General features: G+C 36.8%; 1 protein-coding gene across 1 annotated transcript in view; it reads left to right on the top strand.

Moving 5' to 3' along the window:
- Positions 1-2,537, top strand: part of LOC107729592 (cGMP-dependent 3',5'-cyclic phosphodiesterase) — a 32,325-nt gene that overhangs the window by 4,395 nt on the left and 25,393 nt on the right. The window contains 3 exon segments of the mRNA XM_016540173.1: positions 130-169; positions 1,327-1,390; positions 1,651-1,732. Of these exon segments, the coding sequence (XP_016395659.1) occupies positions 130-169; positions 1,327-1,390; positions 1,651-1,732 (186 nt within the window).

Raw genomic sequence — 2,537 nt, 5'->3', positions numbered from 1 at the left:
ACACACACACACACACACACTCACAGACACACACACACACAATCTCACACACACTCACAGACACACACAGACACACACACACACACACACGGTTGTTTTCTGACTCTTATTTGTCGTATTGTTCCTCAGGCTCTGCTGCAAGTGGCTAAAAACCTCTTCACGCACCTCGGTGAGTCATGAACGCATCTTAATGTCAGCGTGAATCCACACTGACTCTGTTTACCATCGTAATGCATGTTCCTGATCTGACTGTCAATGATTCATCAGTGACGCTGTTACAAAGAAAAACCTGTCTTTTCATTATCTTTCTTCAGTGTTTAACAGATTTCTCCACCTCTGAAACAATTATCATTTTTACTGATGTCATGAAGGCCGTATGATGCTGGTTAATGTTAATTAGTAGCCTGTTATCTGTAGTTTGTTTCAGGTTGCTGTTTTAGGTGATGCATCTTTATAAAGTCTTTAATCAAGTTATTTAGTAGTTTAATACTGGATAAAGTGGTAACACTTTACAAAAAGGTTCCATTAGTTAACATGAGTTAACTGCACGAGTTAACAACGAAAAGAAGCATTTATTAATCTTAGATTAATAACATTTATTAATAGTTGTTAAAGTTATTATTTTAAAAGTAAACTTGCTACATGAATACTATATATATAAACCATATATGTAAATGGATTGCATTGCATTCAAATTAAGTGAATTGAATTAAACAGCCTTGAATTTAATTGCATTGAATTGCATGGCATTGAATTGAATTAAATTGCATTGCATTGCATTGAAATAAATATAATTGATTTTAATAGCATTGAATTTTATTTCATTGCATTGCACTGAAATGAAATTAATTAAATTGAATTGCACTGCATTAGTTAACATTGACAATTAACAATGAAAAATACTTCTAATGCATTTATTAATCTTAGCTAATTTTGTCAAATCTTAATTTTAAGATTCACTAATACATAGTTAAAGTCAAAAGTTGTGTAATATAGTTGTATAATATATTATTAAAGTGTTAATATTATTGAATAGACCTGAGCTAACAGGCTAACAATGAGCAGTTGTTTTACAAAGATTATTCAATAGCGCAGGACATTGTTAGTTAATGCATTAAAGTGTAAACTCATTGTAAATGTTTACCAATAAAGGTTACAGCAATAATATCAGACTCATAAACAGATTCCAGTCACATAATAGAAATCAAAAGCTGTTTCATTACAGCACGTCGACATTAAAGAAGGTTTACAGGCATTTTTGGATGTGAATGAAAATGAAGCGGTTTGATTGGCTGTGTAACGTCCTTCTCTCCGTCTCTCGTTCAGATGACGTGTCTGTATTACTGCAGGAGATCATCATCGAGGCCAGAAACCTGAGCAACGCTGAGATGTGAGACACAAACACACACACACAAGCTTCATTATGGGTTTGATAGTTTTGGGTTTCGTCCAAACCAATTCCAGACGGTTAGCATGACAAGAGCAGCGGCTCATAAATATCAATTAACTCCAATCAAATATTGTAACATTTAATCAAACACACTGTCAGCAGGCTCTAAATATTTACAAGTCTAATGCGGACTGAGCTGAAACACGGATATTCTGGGTTTGTTCAGTTGTGTTCAGAGCTATTTTCTGTCTTTCTCTCAGTTGTTCTGTGTTCCTGTTGGATCACTTCAGTCATGAGCTCGTGGCCAAAGTGTTCGATGGAGGAGTCGTGAACGATGACGAGGTACAATAAACGTGTGCTTGTGTACAAATTTCTCATGTTGTACAATACAGATCGTTTTAAAGCAGCTTCACAGTAATAAACAGGAAAATAACTAATAGTGTAATTATTCAACTCAGCTTAGTGCAGTGTTGATTCAACTTATAGTTTAATAACAACAACAACGATGACGGAAAAAAAATGTAATTCATCCTTAAAAAGACCACAAAACCTCCTTTTAGTAAATTTTTAACAGATTATTTGCTCATACACTGTTAATTCAAAGCATTTTTCATAAAAGTGATTAAAAAGCAAACAAATAAAAACTAATATTATAAAATAGGGGGGGGAAACCATAAAAAAAATTTGATATAGTGGATTTAGACTGAGGGAAACTTGTGATTTGTGAATATTACAGTCCTTTAAAAAAAACGTCTCGGTTACGTATGTAACCCTCGTTCCCTGAAGGAGGGAACGGAGACGTCACATCGGTGACCGACGAATTGGGATCTTGCTTAGAGAGACCAATCCCCTTTGAGTGTAAACTAAACGAGCCAATGCACATTGGCATGCGATGATTGCATCCAGCTGCCGCTGATCACAGCGTGAGCATAAAAAGGCAGCCGGTGCAACGCATACCAGGTTTTCTCTGAGGAGCCAAGCCGGTGACTCGGCCGCTCAGCGGTGGTACAGCAGCCGTGGCGACAGGACGTGACGTCTCCATTCCCTCCTTCAGGGAACGAGGGTTACATACATAACCGAGACGTTCCCTTTCAGTCGGTCACTCCGAGTCACGTTGGTGACCGACGAATTGGGATCCCTACCAAAG

The sequence above is a fragment of the Sinocyclocheilus rhinocerous genome, unplaced genomic scaffold, assembly GCF_001515625.1.
Source record: "Sinocyclocheilus rhinocerous isolate Xijiao unplaced genomic scaffold, SAMN03320098_v1.1 scaffold1719, whole genome shotgun sequence".
NCBI classification, from domain to species: Eukaryota; Metazoa; Chordata; class Actinopteri; order Cypriniformes; family Cyprinidae; genus Sinocyclocheilus; species Sinocyclocheilus rhinocerous.
Note: the sequence above shows the minus strand (reverse complement) of the source record. Positions and strands in the feature narration are given on the sequence as shown.